General features: G+C 31.7%; 2 protein-coding genes and 2 non-coding genes across 5 annotated transcripts in view; 2 read left to right on the plus strand and 2 right to left on the minus strand.

Annotated features, from left to right (window-relative positions):
- Positions 1 to 68: 68 nt before the first annotated feature.
- LOC117235869 (COMM domain-containing protein 5-like) lies at positions 69 to 1,325 on the minus strand. The gene is made up of 4 exons (XM_033498309.1): positions 1,027 to 1,325; positions 748 to 940; positions 528 to 674; positions 69 to 407 (listed from the first exon to the last, which is right to left on the minus strand). The coding sequence occupies exons 1-4, from the start codon at positions 1,121 to 1,123 to the stop codon at positions 224 to 226; spliced, it is 621 nt and encodes a 206-aa protein (XP_033354200.1). The 5' UTR covers positions 1,124 to 1,325; the 3' UTR covers positions 69 to 223.
- Positions 1,326 to 1,840: 515 nt separating this feature from the next.
- Positions 1,841 to 1,913, plus strand: Trnar-ucg. The gene has a single exon. It is a non-coding gene; the product is annotated as a tRNA-Arg (tRNA).
- A 249-nt stretch (positions 1,914 to 2,162) lies between these two features.
- Trnay-gua lies at positions 2,163 to 2,257 on the minus strand. The gene is made up of 2 exons: positions 2,221 to 2,257; positions 2,163 to 2,198 (listed from the first exon to the last, which is right to left on the minus strand). It is a non-coding gene; the product is annotated as a tRNA-Tyr (tRNA).
- Positions 2,258 to 5,970: 3,713 nt separating this feature from the next.
- LOC117235863 (ATP-binding cassette sub-family A member 5-like) overlaps positions 5,971 to 23,429 on the plus strand; it is a 33,706-nt gene continuing 16,247 nt past the window's right edge. For both annotated transcript variants that reach the window (XM_033498296.1, XM_033498297.1), the window contains exons 1-3: positions 5,971 to 6,254; positions 17,676 to 17,844; positions 19,696 to 19,993. The gene's annotated coding sequence lies outside the window, so the exon portion shown is untranslated. The remainder of the gene's footprint in view (positions 6,255 to 17,675; positions 17,845 to 19,695; positions 19,994 to 23,429) is intronic.

The following is a 23,429-nucleotide window of genomic DNA, read 5'->3' on the forward strand; positions in this document are numbered from 1 at the left end:
ATTTAGAACTATTTTATTCGAATTCATGTAGTTAAAAATAATAAACTCCGTAAAATAAAAGAACAAGGGAAAGTTAACTAATTTTATTAGTTATTTACATTATTACATGAAATGTAGTTTCTTGAAGTAAAAAGGATATCTTACATCTTGTTCCTTATTTCTAATACAATATTGCACAAGGTTAGAGTGAAAAAGACTTATATTGTTAGTTTTCATACCACCATCAGCTACATAGAATATTTTTTGAAGCACATTGTTTTTCAACCTTTCGCATATCTACAAGTATGGTTGCTATGGCATGTCTTAATTGATGAAACTTTGACAAAGATAACTCAAATATTTGACGCTTTCCATTGCTAAATGTCCATTCCATTATAATATGTGGTTCCAAGACTCTATTTAATATGCTAAAAATATTCACATTAATAAGCAGATAATTTCTTAAACATTTATAGAAATATGAGTAAAATGAATTTTTGTATTACACATATCAACATTACAAAATTTATAATTTATTAAACAGGTACCTAGAAGAAATAGTAATATCTATACGCCACTTGCAGGCTATTAGGTGTGGATAAAATTTTGTTTTCTGTATTAATCCTGATATTAATTCTGGTCGCTTTTGACCATATACTACTATAGATAGGTCATCAATACATTCTGAAGATAATCTGTAGAAATAATATCATACTTACTAAAACAAAATTAAAAATAATCGAATGTAATATATGGTAAAATACATACTTCAGTTCTTCTAATATTTGTTTAAATTCTGCAGGTTTAATACTTTGCGATATTGTGCCCAAATGAATCTTTAATATTGTAAAGATGACTGAATAATATTCATCCACAGTTTCTTCTGGTATATTGTATTTTTGACTTATTCTATCTAATATTCCTTCTTCTATGTATTCTTGATTTATTGCTTTTACAGCTACTATATAAGTAATAAATTGCGATTATTTATTAAAATACAAAATACTTGAAATATTGTAGTAGTATAGTGTTACAAATTAAACTTACTTTGTATTAAAGGACGAAGAAATATTTTTCTTAAATCCGGAAGAACCTTTATTTTATTTCCTAAAGCATACAAAAGTTGAGTTTGGAAGGTTGTCATTTTTATTTTGACTTTGATATTTATTTTATTTGTATAAAAATTGAAAAATTTATGTGACAATTTATCTGTATAGGTACATTTATTAATATCTTTTATAAAATTGTAAGAAATTGTTAATAAAATACTGCAGGTCTGTCAAATTTATTATGTATTAAGCCTGACAATTTGTTTTCTGTGTTTAATGCCACCTAGTAGATATGTACAAAACTTTGTCTATGGTAATATGGATAATGATTGTTTGATTAACAAATGGTGAAGTAGGAATGCTATAACAAATCGCAGAGGGCATAAGAGACACCGCTATATTTTCGTGGTCGATATTTCAGAACATGAGACATGAAGTCTCATTAATTGTTACGTCTATTCATGCCTTAGTCAAGAATATAATCTTCATCTTTGATATAATGTTAAGGTATATCCTATATTTACTATATTTAATCAATGAGGATGCCATTATAGTTGATATCTATTCCGAGAAATATGGATTTTATAAATGTAGATAATATAGATTTCTCGATTTGAATTTTACGATAAAGTTATTACAAGAATATATTATAAGAAAGGAAGTATGGTATAAGTTTTAACTTTGTTCATATTATGTGTATAAAAGAGAAGGTATATTATCAAATTTTGTAAAACAATAAATTTTGTATATAATAAATAATTATGTTTTTTTAAATTGACGTATATACTATGTTTGGTTATGTTCTTTCAAGGGACCGTGTGGCCTAATGGATAAGGCGTCGGACTTCGGATCCGAAGATTGCAGGTTCGAGTCCTGTCACGGTCGAAAGAAATTAATTTTTTCTTCCCGTTCAATATTATTTTTGTATTACATATAATACATTGCTTTCGCTACAATGATCTCTTTATATCCTACATACATTATTTTTGGAAAAGAGAATGGGAAAAAGATCAAACAATTAAGAATACTTACTATTTTTGTGAATTACTAATTAATAATATTAGATCAAAATATGTTACTTCAGTGTCATCGAACTGTTATTAATAAACCTTTACATAAATTAAAAAAAATATTTCCTTCGAGCCGGATTTGAACCAGCGACCTATGGATGTCCATATTTTTAAGAAACCAACTACAGTCCACCGCTCTACCAACTGAGCTATCGAAGGTTTACAATTTCGTTGTGCCACAGGATGGTATATGAAGTTAATTAATGTATAAATGTTAGTAATTTAGTTTTTTTTTAATTATTTATATAATATATTTTATGATTAATGTTCTTATCTCATTTAAATACTAAATATGATTAAAGATGTAGGATTTAGTTTTATTATGAAACACAAAATTAATGAAAAATTTAAGACATTTACTATAAGAAATTATTTTTCAGGTATAGTATCAATGTATAATGTAGCAGAAAAAGCAAGGGATAACTTTTTTGTTAAAGACCAATACAAAATAATATGAAATAATGTGATATTTAATTCTTTTTCCGTTATTATAAAACTAATTTTAAATTCTTTGGTGACAAATACGCGTTTGTAAACGCTGAACGTGACTCGGAAACATTTCATTTGGTAGAGGAAGATAGAGGAATAAATATGACGCACAGATGATACGAAATGGTTTTCGCATGTCCTGACATTATTACGAATACAAAGATCGAAGATATTTTTTTGAGATATTATATCAGATTTTATATTACTCTGGTAAAAGTAATATGGACGTTTCGTTACATTGCAAAAATAAGCGAGTTAGCATTACAGGTTATGTAATGTTCATAGAAAAATTTATTGAAAGAAAAGTTAATGAATATGACTTATAATGAAGTAACTGTTTACTTTTTTAATTGGATTTGCCAAAGTTATAATTCAAGTAAATTGTCTGCTTAGTAATGGTTTACTGTCTAAAACAATATTATATTTGCTGCGGGCACCTTTAATGTTCCGTCAATTTGGAAAGAAGGAGGTCTTTCTCAAGTAACTAAAATACCGCTGAGTGAATTTAATTACCAGTAGCCAATTAGCAAATTATTATCTGGTTATAACAAGTGACAACATATGATAATCTGACGGAAATTATTTTCATAACATGAAAACGAGCCATTAGTGGTTCGATAATTATCATTCGATAATTAACGTTCGATTATCGCACCGTTATTTATTGATTATGGGGTTTTAAAGAATATCGATTTTCAGTTATTTCATTAAAATAGATTGAAAAATATAGTAAATTATAAGCATATAATGAATAAAAATATTAAACAAAATAAAATCATCGGTATATTGAATTAAAAATATCTAATTTAGAAATCAGTAAAGCGATAGATGTTGATTAGATTTTTAATAGCAAAATCTTTTTGGGTGTGCCGTTTTTCTAATCGGAATTTAGTGATTATATCTTGATAAGACCACACCTAAATGTCAATTGTACTTTCGATAAATCCTTTCTTACAATTTCGTTCCAACTATTCATCGGATAATGTGGTACGTGTTTATGGCCACTTTGTGATTTCCAGCTTTCTGGAAACTGGAATTTTTTATTAGATTAAAAGTAACAAAAATTGTCATTATGAACATTTATATATATTTTCGATCGTTAAACATATTTTATTTCATAGAATATTTATTTCTATCATTAAAAATATTCCATAACTACAACTTTTATTTTTATGAATTTTTCGTGTTTTATATTATAAAATCGTTGCAATTTATGTTTATAATTGCAGGAATATCATAATATTGTTAACTACAAAAGCTACGAATACATTATACATACTTCTTTAACCACTGAAGTACGAAGTTCTTGGATAGAAGAAGACTATAAGGAGAATGCATCAATAATATAGTAGGCACCATACTCCTCAGAAGCAAATATTCGATATTGCTCTAGCGAAAGCTGAAAATTCGTTCATAGTATAGTTCAGTGATACAAGACCGCTCGAAGATACTTACGAATATTGGCAAATACCCTCAGACCTCTGTCAAACACAATTTGTTTCTCGAGACAAGTGTCCCCGTCATACAGTGCGATTGTAGTATTGGTCGTTAATAAGTAACGTTATATAATCGCTTTAATCATGAATTTACGAATCTAATTATAAGTTCGAATTTACATAAACGTAATTGCATGTGGATAACTATTGCATGTGTGTGGAGGTAACATATGGCACGAGAACAGTAAGAACGTATGTTACGCATTTCTGTCGCATTAAATAATCATTTCTATCGGTACACCGATATACTTTTTGATTACGATTGCCAGCGCCATCTCTTCACCATATAAAAAATTATTGAGTAAATATAATAAGAATATGTTACAATATTGAAAGCTATACAAAGTAATAACTCTATTTTGAAATAAACGTAACTTCTATTCATAATTACATATCACTTTTTTTGTTTTAACAATTTATCCTAAGCTTTACTATTAAATTCTAGATTACGTAATAAGAAAATATATACTAAAATAACATGGTTTGTCTAAGGTATTAACTTTATTTCGGAAGAAATTTCATTCTTATTTATATTTATTAATTTGGTTTTTTTTTGCTCTTAGATAACAGTCAGGGGTTGAAGCAATCATTTTGTTTAGAGATACATAATTTATCCCCACGCGGTCACGTTCCCCGCAATAATAGTGATAGGGTGGTAGAAGGATGGAAATGTATGTCGCTATCCACCGGCTGACGTCGACAGACGGACACACCGTGTTTCTATTAAATATAGAAGGGTGGGACTAACGGATAATTTCTTTCGGATCACGCTAACTTCAACGGACGATTTCGACCGAATGGGGTGGAAGAATAGAGAAAGGAACAGAAAGGCAGACAACATTAGAAGAACGCAGACGCGGGCTTATTCGCGACGGCGGTTTCGCGTTGTGCGCATGTGCGAATCGAGACAGGATTCGTGGACTAGGAACAGGGTGCGAAGCGAGAAGGCGAACGAAGGCAGTAAGAATAGAAAAAGACAGATCGTTGCCACGAAAACATTACAGAAGTAGAGAAAATAAGTAAATAATATAAAAAGAAACGTAAAAGAAACGTAACAAGGAAAGAATGATGACAAAATATAGTTTTATGTATGTATTTTATTAACTTATCAGGTTAGTTATCGAGGTATATATATGTTTAGGAAATCCTAAATCTATCCTTCATTAAGTGTGATATAGGTATCTGACATATTTGTTTCTTTTATATATGTAACACACCAAGGTTCTCTTGTACAACAATTTATCGACTAATAGTATTAATGAATCGACAAGTCGCAAGTTATAGGTTATAGAGTTCTTTTCTATAATTTTACAATTTTGCATCTGGTAGCATAATGAGACGATTTGCAATTTGTACAGTTTGCATGTACAGCTTCTGTTTTGTTATCGAGCTTGTTATTATCTAAGAGAATTTATCGATGTTAAAAACTTGTAAAATTTCTTTAATAATATTAATTGTGTATGTAATAATATAAATTGTGAAAGAGGAGCTAGAGGCTCATTCCATGAAGTTAATTTAAAAAACTGGGGGGGATAATAATGGCCATTTGAAGAGGCAAATTTCATTTAACTGTACTACTTAGTGCTGCATATATTGCGCACAATATGATAAAAAGTAATAAAAACAGAAACTGAAGATTGTAGTTTATTAAAGAGACTGAAGAAAAGCATAGTATATGAAGATAAAGTAAATAAGAAAAATTAATAATGTATAAAGAAACTATCGAAATACGAAACGGAAGTAACATGATAGAGCAAAGGGTGGTAAGGAGAAGAGATGGAGCAAGTTATAACGACTCGAAGAAAGAGTGAGATAGCGAACGCAGAATGACACAAAGGGTTAGTGGTGGGGATGGAGCAGAACAAGCGAGAAAGGTAAAGGTGGCGCTCTCGCGCAGTCTGGCGTCGTCGGTCGACGGATGTTCACTTAGGGTGTGTTTGCTCGTGACTTTCTTTCATTTATTCGTACTCGCAACTGTTTAAATCGCGATATCGTTCGTTTGCCTTTGTATCGGTCAGAACGGTCGCCTTTTCAGTGTTTTAGCGAAGTTCGTAGCAGTAATACAACGATAGCAAGACAAAGACTGGTTATGCCGGTCGAAGAGTTTTTGTGACTCGTACCGTGAAGATCTTCGTACGAGGATTGCTAGTTTGATACGAGACAGTGATAAGGTAACGTTTCATTGCGGGAAAAGGTAATACTTTTGAGTACATGTTTGACATGGTCTGCTGTCCAGGCCGGTAGCGAATCGATTTTCACGAAGAGTGAAGCGGGAGTTGCGAGAGAGGGAGAGAGAGCGTGAGAATGCTATGGTTGAACAAGAGAGAAGAAAGATAACAGGGGCAGGATCTACTATCTAGTTTTTCCTCCTCCCGTATTATTGTTTTTCCTTTATATTTATTTTATTTGCCATATTTTATATTGTTTCCTTTATATACATTAGCATATTTTGTTTAGTATAAGATATGTTCTTAATTGTAGTTTGCTATTTTTGGCGATATTTTACTATTTCTCCATTTTATTAGTTTATATTCTTATTCTTCAATCACCCTTTCATTCACTTGGTTCAGTTACAATTTCCGCTTTCGTTCGTTGGTACGCGCGCGTGTATTTTGGGTAACTGTCCATTTCGACATGTCTCGTAACACAGTAGAGGGACATGAACTCTCCATCGGAACGTTGCATCGAGAAACATACGTCCGGTGTAGTACTGCGTACTGCATCGGCGATGTTATCGTGCATCGATTCACAAAAAGAAACTTTGGACTAGCAACGGAGCCATGATTAAATCGTAAATCTTCCATCTTCGTGTTTGATCAATATAATATAATAATCAGGATAATTATAATAAGATATCAGAAACACGAAAGGAAAGTAAGTTGAGTAATTCGTACGAAAAACGAGACTTCATAGTAGATCAATTTCAGCCATTGTACTTTGTGCATATTAGCATGAGGGACGAACTTTCACGTTACCTTCGAGAACCATTGATTTCCAAGTGAAAACTGACCCTAATTTCTTCATCGAATCGCAACATATGTATGATAAGATGGAAACAATTGGATGAAAGATGTTATCCTCGATCGAGGGTATTATTACCACGAGGATGTGGTACGACGTTTAGCGACCTCTACGTACCAGTGCAAAAGCAATAATTGCTTTAAATGCGTCCTAAATGAATTAGATACCATTGACCGTTTGAATAAAAGGTGACGCGTCTCTTGTAACCAGTTATACCGTGTGCAAATACGACATATAGTATGTCGACACCGTGTGCGTATTATAAGAACGGTAATTGGACGGAATTTTCGTTCTAGTGTGGTTCCGCGTCTCTGACCCTCTTCCACCCTCTGATTCTCCTCCGGTCGATAGACCCGACTTGACGTTGGGATACCCTCTCTCTCCCTCTTTCTCTCTCTCTCTCTCTCTCTCTCTCTTTCTCGTGCTTGTGAAAAGGACAAGGAAGCGAAAAAACGACCACGGGCAACATACGAAAATTCTATGATCGTGAATATACATTGGTTCACAAAAGTATGTGGACACTTACGACAAGAAATTTGTATGTATGTTATATGAAACATTTTGAAATATTATGAGCATATAATGAAACACGACTATTATGATTATATTGATCAAATTTGAAACTGATATAAAGTTAGCAGATATCTAGAGTGCAAGATACATTTAGTTAAAAGTTGGTATGTAGCATGAATAGCCATCTTTATTGCTCATCACATTAATACAGTAGCTGATGAAAATATTCGAACACCTTTTATATATATATATTATCTTTGTTATATAAAACATTTGAAATTTCAAAATGTGTCATATAATACCCGTAGTATATTCAAAGAAGGTTTCTATTTTACTTTTATGAGCAAATCAACACTTTTATGAGCAAATCTATATATATATATTATGTACACTATATGAAGGAAAAAAGCACGATAAGTCATATTTTCTATCTTTTTTATAATAGAGTAGTTTTAAGATTCAGTACGTTGTTAATCAATCCCATATTATCAAAATCGTCTATATATTTGTTTTTCCGTCCGCTTCAAATTGTCAAAATATCGCTAGTCATAATATTATAGTATCGCAGATGTTAAAATAGAGCTTGTCTTAATAATTGTATCTTTGGCTTTTGGAATTGGATCATAAAACTTGATCAATTATCTTTAAAAGACTTATATCTTTGGACCTTTGAAAATTCTTTTGTTTAGTCATAAATTAACATTTATGTTTCCTCCTATGGTCTTTATATGTACATAGTATATATAACGAGACATGTCCGGTGCTTTCCGCTCTACGTTTTCCAAATCGATAATCGTGCAGCCACAAAGTGCTCGCAGAAAACCTACGACAATATGATGACAAACAAAGTGACAAGTGAAAAATACTAGTAAGAGTTTCATCTGTTTGGTTTGGATCACGTAAAATATTTCGTAAGGAGGAGCGAATAAGAGTATGTAGGGAGAAAGGAAACTATACAGAGATTGTGAAGCTTTACGGGCCGTGTTAATCCTTTGCATTTGGGACACAGTATTGGCACGACCTTTTTTTCGTGTTATAAAAGACGCTATTCTATTCTCAAAAACCAAACTGACATCGGATGTTTATGCAAATTTAAAGTTTTAAAGATACAATGATTTGTTCCACTCATCAAATATTATAACGAGTGCAATAGTTTGGATATTTTACATATATATTTTTATATTATATGCATTCCGTGCGTTTTTGTAATTCTTAAATTTTTATAAATGCATAAAAATCCGTAGTAACTAGTGACTAGTGACTAGTGTCGAACTTCTCAAAGAAATAAATTATTCATTTCTATTTACTGTAAGAAAATAACATGAATAAGTATAAATTCTCAGGAAACTTTTGACAAATTATGTTACAATTTTTCTTATTTAACTTTTTCTGTGAACAAAGATATTGCAGAGGAAGCACAATTCTTAGAATCCAATTTTGACCAGTTTTTCAATGCAAATATCCCCCATCGTCTGGCGCACAGAACACAGCTGGTGGTGTTAGACCTTCCGGATGGAAACGATGCGATGTTTCTTTGCATTTCGCGGATCGACCCCCCCCTTCCTTTACGCAGTTATGTTTTACGGCTTCTTTATGGCCTCTTTTCTCACCAGTAAGACTGGAAAATGTCGAGTGTATAATTGACAACGCGGAATAAAATTTCGGTCCTTTGACTCTTGGAAAAAATGAAGACTACAGAAGAGAAACATGACAAGTTATTATTGTCTTTCGTTTAAAAATTGAATACACTGTCAACTATATATGTAACATATTTCAATTCTCACAGGTATTATTTCTTTAGTTTCTTAATTAAGTTATAACTTCACTCTCTGCTATTCGTTATATGTTTTTATGACTTGGAAAAGTGTAATGTATTTCTTATAATAATAAACGTAAAACACAATTTTATGAAAAATAACAGTGAACTATGATTCTCAGCCAGTCAAATATAGATTTATCATGTTTCCCTCGTATAATTTTCGCGTATCAATATTTTAAGAAAATGCACGTCGGTAACATCTCTATTTCTATTCGTTTCTTCCTTTCACATATTCGTGGAATGGAAATGTTGCCGGTTAATGCAGATAAACGAGCGAAATTGATAACAACTGACAGATTGAATTAGTGAACCTATACAGGAACTGTGATGCAAATGATGTCGGCTGATAAAGCCTCCTCAACCGGTGAAACAGAATTGTCTTATCGTTGACGTTTTCAAGAAATTGATAATGAAGATTTAGCTTCCAGTTGAATTATCCTTCTTTTATTCTGGTATTTTAATTTTTTACCACGGTCGTAATGATAGGTTAAGAATTACGCGACGGGAACATGAAGTAACACGGGATAATGAATAAAGTTGGACAAACGGAGAACTCTATAGGGAACAGCGAAATGGGACATAGGATCAGAGCTTTCGTATTACCCCAATGGCGAATCCATAATGATCAGCTTCTCAGAAAATCTACTCATGAATTCTTTTCTTTAAGGATAAAACTAGAAAGAATGCTTTTAACAAAAAATATTGGCATTATAGTTCTTTATCCTAGGAACAAAATACTTTACTTACAACATCAGAATTTTTATGATAATGTCGATGAATAGATTGGAAATGTTAGCCTCGATCCAAAATGAAATGAAGTTACAGAAATTCGTATCTGATATCAAACTTATTTATGCTTATGAAATGAGTTACAAATCTATAATGATTGGAACAAAAATAAGATACTTTATAAGATCCATCAATTGAAGTTTCTTGAAAATATTGCGTAAAATCCAAATTATAGTATAAATTAGAAATAAATTAGAGATTTGAACCCCCGATAAGAAATTAAATTAAGTCTCAATATTTCGTGTTGAAGATCAACCTTGTGTTTTATAAAATAGGTTTATGTTTCATAAAATTTATGACTGGAACAAAATTAAAATACGTTATAGGACCTACATTTTTATCATAACCTCAATGAATAAATTAAAGTCTCAGAATCAGCTTTCATACAAAATGAATTTATGTTTAAATATTTCGTATTCGAGATCTGAAGCTGTATATTTCATAAAATAGGTTAGGAACTTATCATAAAGTAGAATCAACTTATTCGTCATTTTTTGAGGTAAACATAACCTTGTAAATTCACATTGAATTAACATTGATAGTTCCTGTTTTTACCGTGAGAACAATACAGATTGTAACGAGATGTTCTATCTAGCTATCTATAGTTTGCACGATTTTCGTCATACACGATTAAATCCTGAATACATGTATGACGAGTACACTGCAACAAGCAATCTCCTAAGGTCTTTGTAGTGCTTCGAGATTATACGCTTATGTACGCGCAGATTTGTTCGTTTTCCCTTGTCTCGCCACCATTAAATCCTGTTATTTTTCCTTTATACATTCATTGTTCGTTGCAAAGTTTTACTTCTTGACGAACGGAAGGAGCTTCTTAAAGATAGTCATTCGTTCGTAATTTAAATCAGTTCCATTGGGTAAAAGCTTTTAAAATAACAGTGTAAGAAGTTAATACGTTAATGGTTATACAGGGTGATTCATAAAAACTATTTGCTGTTATCTTGCTTTGAAACGTAATATAGATGGTGTAAAAGGATTATAGTGGAACTTTTTCCACCATAGCATATCTTCTCGAATAATTCAATTGCAAGAGCCATAATATCGCCGTTAAAAAAATTTGACCTAGGAAAAAATTACCTCCGCGAGTGAAACTTCTTACGTCACGTTTGTCCTCTAAAGTCTCTTATCCGTTATTAATTTGCGACATCAACTGCAGTAGCTGGTGTTAAGTTGGTCCCTACTTAATGGATCGCTGTATATAACCGCTGCGACAAAGGTATGTCGTTTAAAATAATTAGAAGATCTTGTTTCAGGCGTATTGAAGTGAGCGAATTAATTACATAAATAGCAATGTGACTATTTCCATATGTTCAACTTACCGTTGCATTACTTCCCAAAGTATTGAATATTAAAATACTGATAATATAATAGATATATTATATATATGTGAAATTTCTTAAGCATTAAATAAAATTAAATGTTCTTCCAATTATTTCGAACACTTATATACAAAGCAAGTGAATTAAAAGGTGCTGAAGAAAATAAGGTTTAATGGTTTTAATATAGAGATCTAACGCAGCAATTATCTAAAAACACGATCGTAATATAATTCACCGCAATCCGCTTTTCATAGGCTTAGTCCCCTCGGGCTCTTTTCTAATTTATTGTTTTATAAATAACATAATTATCTACCAAATAACCAAATAATTTTACAAATTGCAAACAAGTATTAGTATAACTATTAAGTCTAATTACAAGTTACAAATAACCGTATTATCCACCTGTCTTATTTCTACAAATTCTTACAACCTTGATATATTTTCTTTCTCTTTTTTTTTTATTTTGTAAACTCATTTACGTGATGTATCATGTATGCTTATATCTCATGTTTATTCGCAAAGGTGAGATAATATGCGAATTTACACAGTGCTTGCGCAACGGAAATAAATCAAGCTTTTTATCCATTATTTCTTTTATTTTTTCTTTCATTCTTTATATATTTTTAAAACGATAGAAAAGATAACGATCCTTCCTTGTAAACAGCCAGCATTTCTTGTCCTGTGACGTGCACACATCAATACCAATCGTGTTCGAAGATAATGCACAGTCGTTTTACATATGTGTTGCACAACGTATGCGGATACAGATGCAATGTGTATCTACAATGGAATATTCGTGTTACTATAGGTATAGTATGAACAATAGAGAGTTCTTGATCGAATTTTTCGATATTTTTCTCCATCGAAGTAAATATTGTCTGACCAGAATTTTATGGATCATTATTATTTGTTTTTTTTTTTTTTTTTTTTTTTGATAAACTCAGTTCTGAGTTTATGATAAGTATTCTTCGTTTTTTATCGAGTGGGAGAAAGAAATATTGACAAGGAAAAGATTGGATCTTTTAAACTTCATTATTTTCTTTTTTTTTGAAAATGTTTTATTAATGTCAAACTTCTTTTAACTATTTAAATTTTGGAATTGTACGATCTGAAATTAAACGATTTTTTAATTTTTAGACAATTTTACACAAAATATACATATATTTAATGTATACGTATATATAATATACCTTCATCAAAATTCTTTAAAAATTGTATATTTTCAAAAATGGAACGGCTAGAAGAAACTTAAAGGATGCTGTTGAAACATTCTAGAAAGCAATAAAATATTGTTAAATTTAAACAATTTAACATAGATTATATGTGCGGTACATTAATTATAATTAAAGTACATTAGACATATGTATATATTAAACGAATTCAATTTCTTTAATTTAATAAGGATATTTTTATCATAAAAAAACTCTACAAAAGAAAAGAAACTCTAAAAATTCTAACATAAATTTTCCATTAGTCAATGCCCTATATAATTCACATTCATAACCTCAATGTTAAATTCGAAACTATATTATCTACTTATATCGGCTTTATGTAATAGAAAGGAAAGACTAGTGATTAATGGACATTTAATAATTAACAATCGTAACGCTACTGCCACGTAATTCGAGCAATTACAGTTATATTGTATTCGGCGTTGGTCGACAGGCGTCGTTATGGCGTCGGTTTGTCTGGTCTGGCTCGTTCCTTACCTCGACAACCCTCGATGTCGTGGGGTGAAGACCCTGCTCGTCTAGCCAGAGTCTCCCGTGCATTTCGTATTTATTATTTATACGCCGGCAAGTGTCTACATCCGGTAGGATACGCGCGGGAAATCCACTTCGTTAAAAGTCTTGCGTCGTGCTCTCCGACGCGGAGTTACACGATTAGGGGCATCTCGTCGGGCACTTCTTAAAGTGAGCATACAAATTCGATATCGTGACATGGTAAGTTTTTTCATTTTATATATGTAAATAACGTAAGTAAGAACGAAACGAATTTCCAGGAATAAACAGTAATAAAATAGCTGAACATCTAAGAAAAAAGGTCGTATGAAAATTGATACAAAGAGGGTTAGGTTTGCGATAGGTTAGGATAAGTAAATTGAGAAATATGATATTGCGCGTGTGGAATCGTGGGGTTATTTACTTGGCATGAACGATGTTTATATTAATAGTTTTAAATCCAAAGAAATGTTTTTATTTTATATTTGTTGTATTTATGGTAAAATATTGTAAAGGGATATAAATATATTTTTTGATTACAAATGTGATATTTATTAATAATTACGTATCGGAAGCTGTATTTCTTATTATTTTCAGATATTAAAATAGATTACTTTCTTTTAAAAGCTAAGATAATTGTCCAGATATATTTAGCTATTATATGGTAAAAGATAATTGGGAAATTAGATAAAGAGAAATAACACAAAGGCAAAAATTTTCGAAAAATGAAATTAGCAAAAAAAATAAAATTAGATAATACTTCGTTACTCGTACGATAACAGTATATCAATTTTAATTTGTAGAATTTAGAAAAAGCCACTATCTTCTGCGTTATGTCAAATTCATAGGAATATTGGATTCTTTTCTTTCTTTGATGCGTGTGTGCGTATTTTTTGTTTGCTTGTAAGTACACGTATTCTCAATTGCTTAAATAACAAACGAACGTAGATATAAATAATTGTAATTCAGATATAAATGCTAGTGTGTGGTCGAGTTTTCTTCGGTCAGATCGTGCCATGTTTCATTATTCATTTCATCATGCGACATGTCACCGCTATAAACAACCAAGGTTTCCCGATAAGAATGTAATTTTGACAAATTCTGCCCTGTATTCCGCACCACGGAGAGATGAACTTCTGCGTCATACAGTTAACGTGGAGGAAATTTATGAATTTCAAACGCACTCTTTGTTGATTACTTCGCCATCGTCAAAGAAATAGTATTGTTCTGTTGAATGAAAAATATGGGAATTTTCAGACAGTAATATTTTATTACAAAATTTGCAACAAAAGGAAATTAATTGAAATTTTGTAAAATAGTTGAAGATTTTATAATGGAAGGATTTGATGAGTTATTATACTGTTTAATTTTTAATTTTCAAATTTTAACAATTTAACTTTGGTCTTTTTTACGAAATAAGGACAGATTTTAGGTTTAATTCACGTAATGTTCAAAATTTACCAAAAAGAATAGGCTAAGATCAACAATTTTCTAAACGATGGGAGTATTTCTGTTTATTTAAACATGTTTAAATACTGTTGAAATCTAACCTGACCTATCTCAATCTTTTTGGAAAATTGCAAATATTAAGTGAATTAATTAGATTGTAAAATATTACATTTCTACTTGTTTTTATGAAATAGGGAAAAATGTAAAAATACGACGCTTTTTTTAATAATAAAAAGTGTATTAGTTTCTCATGCTTTTCCGATTGATTTCTTGTTTTAGTAATAAAACAAAGCTTTTAAAAAAATAAGAGTCAAATAACCGAAATTGAAGAAACTTTATTATATAGTAATATAAAAATTTTGTCAAGTAATATTTGTATTATGGAATTCACGATAAGGAAACTGCGAGAATTTTTTTAAAATAATCAAAGGTTTTTGGATTAAAGAATCTGTATAGTTATATTTATTTAGTGATATGAGAACAGCGATATTTTTTGCATTATGCATTATGAATAATACACGTAATGTCGTGAATATTGTAATTCTGAATTGAAGAATGAAATTGAAATGCAATGACAATTGGAATTATGTAAATTTAGATTACAAACAATGATCGCCATTCATGAACTAGATTTGAATAAGAATCTTAGAAAAGTGTTGCCTTCGTGTATTGATTAAATCTCAAGTCAGAGTTCGAAACTTAAGTAGAATAATAAGATGAGATATCTACACGAGTTGTCGATATCGTTGTTGGTAAAACAAGCCACGATTCATGGCGAAAGATCGTGATGACCACACTCAATCATTTTAACTATAACCTAAGCGTTAATCTAACCAGCCTAAACGTTTCATTTTCAAATCTAATTATTTAGATCATGATTGTGATCACGAAATACAAGCAAAATATTTTTCATTTTCTTTGTAGCTACATTTTTACAATTTTTTATAATTAATTCACTAATTATATTTTATTTCTCTGCTTAATACGATATGCATAATGAATTCAATTTGAAAGAAATAAGACGTAAAGGAGAATACTGATAAGGTAAAGGTATCGGTGACTGTAATTACAGGGTTTTCGATTTTCTGCTTCTCTACTTTGTCTACATTTGTAAGTATCGACAGAAAAGGGATATCTTGTAATAGAATAATTTTTTAATGAATTTTTGTTAGCCTTGTGACTGCGTCTTATTTCTAAAAATAGGAAGAAAGTATGATATAAATATGAGTCCACAGCGAAGTATAAGGAATGAAATGATATTAGACTGGCTATCGATATGATAGTGTGTAAGAATAGGTCGATGAAAAAGTGATGGAAAGAAAATGAAATCTCAAGGAAATGAAGCTATTAGAGAAAGAGTTCTTATTAAATATTTTAGTCGGGGCAATTGAAAAACGGAAGAAAAATACTTTTTCATTAAATTGAAAGAAATACTTATACGATATTATTCCAAGGAAAGTAATTTATTTTTAATCTATTATAGAAATGAAACTCAATTCGCCATAAGTTCTACTGTAGAGTTAAGTTTTTAATAAATATTATCTATATATTAATAATTATTTCTTCAGTGTTCGAATTCTAGAAATACATTACGCTTTTTTAACGTTTAAATTTTAATATTTATAATGTTTCAATAACAAATTTATGCAATTAAATTTACATGAAATTCTTTCGTTATTTTCCATAAACAATGCAGGCTGTTATTAATAAAAACAATAAAGTGGAAAGCTTCACGTATTTTCACGGAATATAAAAGTCGACATCGATATAAAGATTAATATTTGTTAAATTTCTGAAGCTCCTTTCGCTTTGTTTTTTTCATTTTTCCATCAGATTTTTTATTTCTGTATCTTCTATATTTTCACGGAGGAAGTACTTTAAGAGAATTCCTGGCAAAATACGGTTTGCTGAAGATATAACATACCGAATCAAGACAATTAGAGTCTCGCGTTTCCGCACAATTCAACAGAATGAATCAAGTTTCAGGGACGAAGGAAATGTGGCGTGTTTCGTGTGCTGACTTTTTGTTGAACGTGTACGTGACATCCGTGGATTCGTTTCCCCCTGTTTCTAATTGCATTTTAACAATATTTTAAAGGATACAAGGAATTATATTGACAATTTTCAGTTGTATTGTTCATATCTTAATATACTAATATACAATGATTAAATATTAATAATAAAGACGATGTTAAAATATTAATGAAATGTTAATTAAATACTAATGAGATTAAATAAAAAATGTTAGACATTTTTTAACTAAATATATGAATTGATTATCTCCACCTTTAATACAGCAAATTTCAAAATTTGTGAATTCCATTTCATGAAAATGCGCATGAAACTAATATAAGATATGATGTGTGCAAATGATTTCATTGAATTCAACAATTATATAGTATTAAGAGTCAAACATAAAAGAGGCTTGCTAAGATTTAAACATAAAATGGATGATCACTGCATGCATATTATTCCAATGATCGATCGACGATGATCTCACTAGGTGTCACACCATCTGCAGTGCTTTCTCAATAAGCCTGGCACCACGTGCGTTTCCTCTTCCTCTATCGTAACATCCATTATTTAAAGAATAATCGACGTAACATCCTTCGGTAAATCGGTGCTTAATTGTTTGCGATATTAAACATCTGCGTAAAAGGTCGACAGGGATTTTTACCATCGGCGAAAGATGCCCCGTACTTAAAACATTCTACTAGAAATTGAAATTCTCCTTTCTTTATTAGCTCATTCCGCCGTATCATATTTCTTCTTCGTCTTACAGCATTTACACGATGTCTATGTATCGAAAATCGACTTCAATCTTTCGCGAAATTACTTTCCTTCGGCCATTAAGTCCTTCGACGCGAAACAAAGCTTCTTCGTTCTTTGATACGAGCCATAACGAGTAAGTAAAAGAGCCTTTTCGTTGTTATTTGTTGGTAGATGAAAGGCAAACCCCTTGGTTCCAATCGAACGTAGCCCACATGGATGGAGCAAACCGGAAGGACTAAGAGTCCATCCCGAAACACGTCGACCCCTTGGCCTCCGACTCGCTTCCTCATCGAATTGTGTTCGTCGCCTGAGGATTGGATTGATTTTATCGTAGCCAAACGTGAGTGTTACCTTTCACTTTTATCGCCAGATATAATCGGCATTCTTGAAGATTTTATAAACAACATATCTAGTTCGACGATTCGCTGTCCAATGAAAAAAGAAAAACTAGTCCAATGTGTTTATGGTTATCATAGATAAGTCTATACGCATATTTTATAAACTTATTAATTTAAAAAATTAAGAACCAATCCATTACCACCAATTTCTTCTCATCTCGCGATTAGACTGCGTATTTTTGTGCATTCATAGAAATTTCACAGTGAAAAATTGCATGGAATACACATAATATGAAAAAATATATAAAATATTCAAAGCATACAACGTCTTCTATAATGCTTAGTAAATTAAACAATTTTCTACCGAGATTCTACTTTTCTAATAATATTGTATAAAAATCCTTAGAAAACTGCACTTTATTTGTGATGTTGTTATATATGTAGAAAACCGCAAACTGCGAGAAAATCGAGGTCTGTAAAGATTATTGACCAGTGTACAAGATATTTTATTCAATTTGCACAGGAATTTACAAAATGTAGCCATATTCTAAATGACTGATTTCTAATTCAAAAATGGATACAGTCGATGCATTTCCTGATGAATTGGCACGTTTGAATCATCCACCAAATGTGTATATCGATGTATATAGATTCTTATACAAGTAGTTATATCACTTTTCAGACATTTAATTCAGCAGAACATGCATCTACGTTAACCATAGTGTAAACTCTAAACAGGTATATCGTATAACATGATTTCGATGAAGAGGAACTATTTTGGGATATACCAAGTCGACTGCGGATTTTCGTGCAATTATGCGAAATTTAAATATACGAAAATGCACAGAATGCATACATATAATATAAACAAATATATAAAATATTCACAATAGAATATTACTCCTTATAGTCTCATAATAGATACATAAAACGAACTTCTATTTGAGTTCTACTTTTTCAAGTATAAACTTCTATAAAAATCCGGAATTTGCTAGTAAGAGAATCGAACCCAGTTAGAATTGGACCATAGGCTCATTGTCCATAAAGCGTCGCTTCTCAGAAGCGTAAAACCGAATCTACACTGTTCCATTCTGGAGGAACTTTCATTCCTGGATGGAGACGAGGATGAAAGCAACGTTCATCCACAGTGTTGCTCCAAAGTGAAACAGTTTCGGCTTAAGCATAGTCTATTAGGCGTGATGATACGTCTACGACGGTGTTCGATCTACGAGGCGTACATTAAGATACATTTTGTTCTTACAATATTAAAATAGCGAGCGACGAGGAACAAGTTTTCATCCTATATATCACTTCATATTAGATATTAGATATACTATATGTCACTTATAGCTGCAACGTACGCCTCGTTACTGACCATGTTAACGCCAGTCATCATGACGAAAACGCGTAACGACGAGAACGGTTCGTTGCTGTTTCGTGAACGGGTGCACATTACTTTACAATGAGCGTTGCATGGAAACGTACTGTTAGCATCAATGCGTCTAATACGCGCCTATGAAGCGTCACTTGGCGAACAGCAGGCCTTAGCCTACCATTATATCTCTTATAATATTATCGATTTCGAAACTATACTCTTACGATAGAGACCACCTTGTTGAATTCCAACTGCAAGTAGTTATCGGTAAAATCATGTATGTATTTGATTGTTTCAGCCTGACGGCCTAGAAATTGGACTTGGTTTTACATAGTTTACAGAGACAAAACAAAACTACAAGTAAACTTATCTTCAAATATTTTCTCTTTATACAAATATTCATTCATCCGTTCGTTCCGTCATTTATTATCTATCTTATTAGTGCGATTATAAACCCAATGTGTTTGTTGAATTACAGCGAAGAGAAAATCACGGATAATCGGTGACGGGGACGAGGATGGCCAGGAGCAGCGGCATTACAAACGTATACCGGCGATGCACCGATTGCACCGTCGTCGTTCATCGCGATGCCGTTGTCGCAGCTTGTAGTACGTCCGCTCACGAGTCACGATCGATCGGAATCGGGTACGGTAGAAACGGCCACGACACTGCTACCTCTGACTACATCGACTATTCTGCTAATTTCGATCAGGGAGAGGGTACGGCCGATTAGAGTCGCCCTTTTCGATACAACTGTCCAGCAGCACGTGATTCACGTAAGTTCCACGCCCCCAACAAACTAATTCTTCTCTCCTCTTTGTTTGCTTTTTCATTTGTTGCGTCAGTCAGTCGGCTACGTGAGATTAATCTCTTCTTTCTGTTTAGCATTTCGGGATTTTTATTTGTTCCTTGTTGGTAGAAAGATATCGAACGACCCCATTCTTTTATTATCGAGTAGGGGGTTGTTAACGGATAAAGTCAATGGACTCTTTTTTAAGATACTTTATAGCAATCGAGGTTTGGATTTTTACGTGCTTTACGACCGAAATCTCATTAAGTCGTTACAAATGAAATGGTTGAATTCTTAGCAAAACTTGCAACGTTTATCGGGTCTTTTTTTCGAAATAGCAGTGTTCAGATTATGATTCAATATACAATGACTATTACAGGTGACAGTTCTAATTATTATATATATTATTATATATATATATTATATTATGTATATTATACATATTATTAAGTTCTAATTAAATACTTATACTTTGGTTAATTTGATCATTTTTCCTAGATATCTATCTTTTAGATCTTCTTTGTGGGAACAGATAATCTAGAGTTAGGTGACGTCTTAAATCGATGGGTAATTAGAAGTTGTAATTTTTTATCCCAATATTTAGTTGTTTTTATAGCAGGATTTTTAAGAACGTTTTTGATTTTGCAGTTAGCTTTGTAGAGCGAAAAGGATCTAAAAATACAGTTCTGAAAGTGGCACAAAAATTGCTATCGATACCATGGCAATGTTCGGCCGTGAAAAAAACAGGTCTTTTGTTACGCAAACAAGTGTAAAGAAAGGGAATATTGATTTTTGCGAAGGTTTCACGATAAACGTGTCACCGTTTCGTTATCTATCGGTTAAATTAGATTCTAAATGCTTGGTTATCGGTTTTATTTCCAAGTATCGAAACTTTTATGATTCGAATTCTATGAATCATGTACGAGTATTTTTGTTTGTTATTGATGTAAACGTCTAACAGCTGTATAGTTACTTAATATACGATAAGCAACTAGTCGTCAGTCGTCCGTAGCTCGTACCATGGGACACGACTCAGAAAATTATTTAAAACATATATTCTTGGGAGAGTTCAACCGTAATTTCAGGTATCTATTTTTTCAATTTAATTCTTATCGTTTAATATTGTATTTTCACATCTCTTTTTAAATAATTCAGTTTCGTTCGATAATAACGATAAGGTTCGTAAAAGTTACAAAGTATCAATAATATCTTGCATTTTAATAACTAGAATAGAATTTCCATTATGATGTTTGATAGGTAAAACACGCCTTTACTTAAATTCTATTTCTTTAGTCGTATCCATAAGAACATACATTTGCATAAAAATTTGACGATTCGCTGGTCTCGATTTATTCCGCTTGGATCTCGATTTATAACAATAAGCCCATGTTTGAAGATTTAAAAAGTTGCTACTTATCTTTCCATGAAGAAGTTTCCCGACTGCAATAAAGAAGAGTTCTTTGATACGGCCGGAAGTTCGATTTGCACGTAGAATGAAGTCAGTGTTACGCAACAGCCGCGTTGTGATGCGATGATAGAGAAAAGAATGCATGAAGAATTTCTTATCGGCTGTTTGCATCGTTGATTATCGTTGCGCATTAATTATAATTGTATCACATGTGATCTTGCAAATTGCCATCTTTTTCTCGTTACTTTATGTACAACATGGTGGCGTTATTCGTGTATGATTTTTCTAGTCAGATGGCAAAACTTGATATCTACGTAGCTATTTTAAAGTTTGTTTATCTGGTAGAAATCATGATATTTTTAATACTAAAATATTAGTTATTTTTCGGTAAAAACTGCCACTGAAAAGGATAATTTAATACTATTCCCAAAACACGCAGTGATATTTGTATCTTTATAAAAATCAATCCACTGAATGTTTAATAGCGAAAATAATTTTTATTAATTCGTTTTTTCCAACTCTATGAAGCTGGTTTGTCCAAACTTTTGGTCGTCACTATTCATCGATTCCCAGATTTAATTCATTTTTATGTAGAGACTACGTATGAACTAGTTCAAACACTATTAACATTAACTTTCTCTGCCCAAAGAGCGATAGTAAATAGATTCTGGAAAATATTCTCGGCCACCCACGTAGTCAATCTTCTTCGCGTGGGGGAAATTGTACCACAAAAGTGTAGACAGTAATGCTTTAAAAAGAGTAATTCAAAAAGACGTTCAATTAAATTACATTATATTTACAATTTTATAAATTTGCTCCACCCACAAAAAGATCCTGATACTTATGTGTCCTTTATTCTATACGATTAAATTAGCTCTAATATTATTGATCTCTTTTCTTATGATATTTCCATATATATATACACGCCAACAATAAAATATTGAAATGTCATTATATTAAATATTAAACACTGAAAGTATGTACTTAATAATTCATAGTCTCGTAATTTGGAATTAAAGTCAGTGTTGAAATTGAACTTCTTAATAAAGAAAGGCTTAATATACGTAATAGACTATATGTTGCAGAATGACATTATAAAATAAGAAAAATGTATTGTATAAATATAATAGAGGCAAAGGCTTATCAACTGATTCATTGGTATACGTTACTACCAGCGTATATCTATTGATTAATAGCAAAATTAAATCGTTTATAATTCGTGCAACAAGCCTTAAATTATGATTTTGAAAACTGGGTGAATTTTTTTACGGGATTGATGCCTAAACTTACATCTTCTAAATGCCTATTGTCCAATTTTCATTAATATCTTACAATGCATAAAAGAAATATGATATAAAGGCATTTTAATATAAATGAATTTTCTATTATAAGATAGAATATAATACATAATACATTTATATATAAAGGTATAATACTCAAACATATTCTTCGATATACTTGGCCTTTACGCCTTTGATTCCTGCATCGAAGACGTAATAGCATATCTGCAAGATTACCAACTGCGTACGAATATTTTATCATCCATTATCAAATGCACGGACGAAGCACCGACGATGATCACCAAATAAATCACGCGTTTAAATTCACGACTTTCATCAGAGATAGATTTCCAAGATTCATATTCCATGTCCATATCTTCTATTTCCGATCCCACATATGTACCTAGTTATTCCAGTTGCACCTTTTACTTCCGGTTCTTCCTACATATTCTTATCGACTAACGAACCATATTTTCTTTTTTTTTTCATAGGTCAATAATATGTATAGGAACTATGACGAAGACCTTGACATATTCGGTGGCATATTGCTCGCTCTTACACGCGCGAACGCTTAAATAGTGCAAACGACGAATTATCGACCACATCGCGGCTGTATCTGTGTAACTTAGGTGTACGTGGCACAGGCAGACGACTTTCCAACAAAGAGCTCCAACGTCGAAGTGAAAACTCTCGTCACGGCCGGGGGCCAATCATCGGCCAAACCGCCACTGCTG

The sequence above is a fragment of the Bombus vosnesenskii genome, unplaced genomic scaffold, assembly GCF_011952255.1.
Source record: "Bombus vosnesenskii isolate JDL3184/JDL3185 unplaced genomic scaffold, Bvos_JDL3184-5_v1.1 scf7180000013334, whole genome shotgun sequence".
Taxonomy (NCBI): Eukaryota; Metazoa; Arthropoda; class Insecta; order Hymenoptera; family Apidae; genus Bombus; species Bombus vosnesenskii.